Genomic DNA, 1,012 nt, shown 5'->3' on the forward strand with positions numbered 1-1,012 from the left:
CTCACATGGCTGTAGTAAATATTAAATAATATTAAGAAAGTGCTTAACAGGAACTGGCATCTAGTAGGTACTCCATAGACAGTAACAGATAACAATGATTGTTATCACTATCATTGTCATCATTATCATTACTATAATCACTGTCAGCAGCAACCACCAGTAACACCCACTATACTCTTGGGGTGAAGCTGTTCCCCTACACTACCTTATCTTTTAATCCATTTAGAGGTAAAAATCAGAGCTCAGACAGGAGGTAGGCTGGGCGGCGCAAAGAAGCAGCGGCTGGGGCAGAGGAAATGGTGGAGAGTAGAGGAAAGCCCAACAGGTAAGAAAAGTTTTCTAATATTGCAGGAACTAAGGTTGTAATTTACAGGAAGCCAAGAGTAGTTTAAAAAAGGAATATTCTGTATGCCCATTGTTATTTAACTTAACTACAGCAAGCGTAAGCAATAAACTCTTTTGCTGGTGAATTGAGAGAGAGAGAGAGAGACAGAGACAGAGACAATGCACTAAAAGGAGCATGATCAACAAAAGATTGAGGAACGCGGCCCAACCAGATCAACAGATCAGCACGGAGAGTTGGTGCCTCCGCTGGAGGAGCCAGCGGAGCAAAGCACTCACCTTGGAAATGCAAGCACGCTGCTGGGCCGCTTCCCAAAGGCCTCTCTGCTGGACAGCACTGAGTCCACAGTGCCAGGCCTCTGGAGGACAGAGACAGGGAAGGGTTATACCTGGGCTGTGGTCCAGGACACAGACAAATCAGAAACTACAGGCTGTCTCAAAAGCAAGGCTGCCATGATACTCTTTATCGTTGTTTCTGTTTAGTGCTTTAAGTTCAGAGCTTAAACTCCAATGAAAAATGACCTCATTCATCAAAGTTGGCACCCCGGGTATTTGCACAGCAATTCTGCTGATGCTGCCTCTTCTCAAACCATATCCTTTTTGGAAAGTGCCTTCAGAGTTGACAGCTTCTCTTAGATATTTTTAAGAGGAAAACAAACTTCCTGAAACT

General features: G+C 44.1%; 1 protein-coding gene across 1 annotated transcript in view; it reads right to left on the reverse strand.

Moving 5' to 3' along the window:
* LOC103605437 (coiled-coil domain-containing protein 81-like) overlaps positions 1-1,012 on the reverse strand; it is a gene marked incomplete at its 3' end in the record, with an annotated part of 24,169 nt that overhangs the window by 14,272 nt on the left and 8,885 nt on the right. The window contains exon 4 of the mRNA XM_008590024.1: positions 622-701. Within this exon, the coding sequence (XP_008588246.1) occupies positions 622-701 (80 nt within the window). The remainder of the gene's footprint in view (positions 1-621; positions 702-1,012) is intronic.

The sequence above is a fragment of the Galeopterus variegatus genome, unplaced genomic scaffold (genome assembly GCF_000696425.1).
Source record: "Galeopterus variegatus unplaced genomic scaffold, G_variegatus-3.0.2 Scaffold5812, whole genome shotgun sequence".
NCBI lineage: Eukaryota > Metazoa > Chordata > Mammalia > Dermoptera > Cynocephalidae > Galeopterus > Galeopterus variegatus.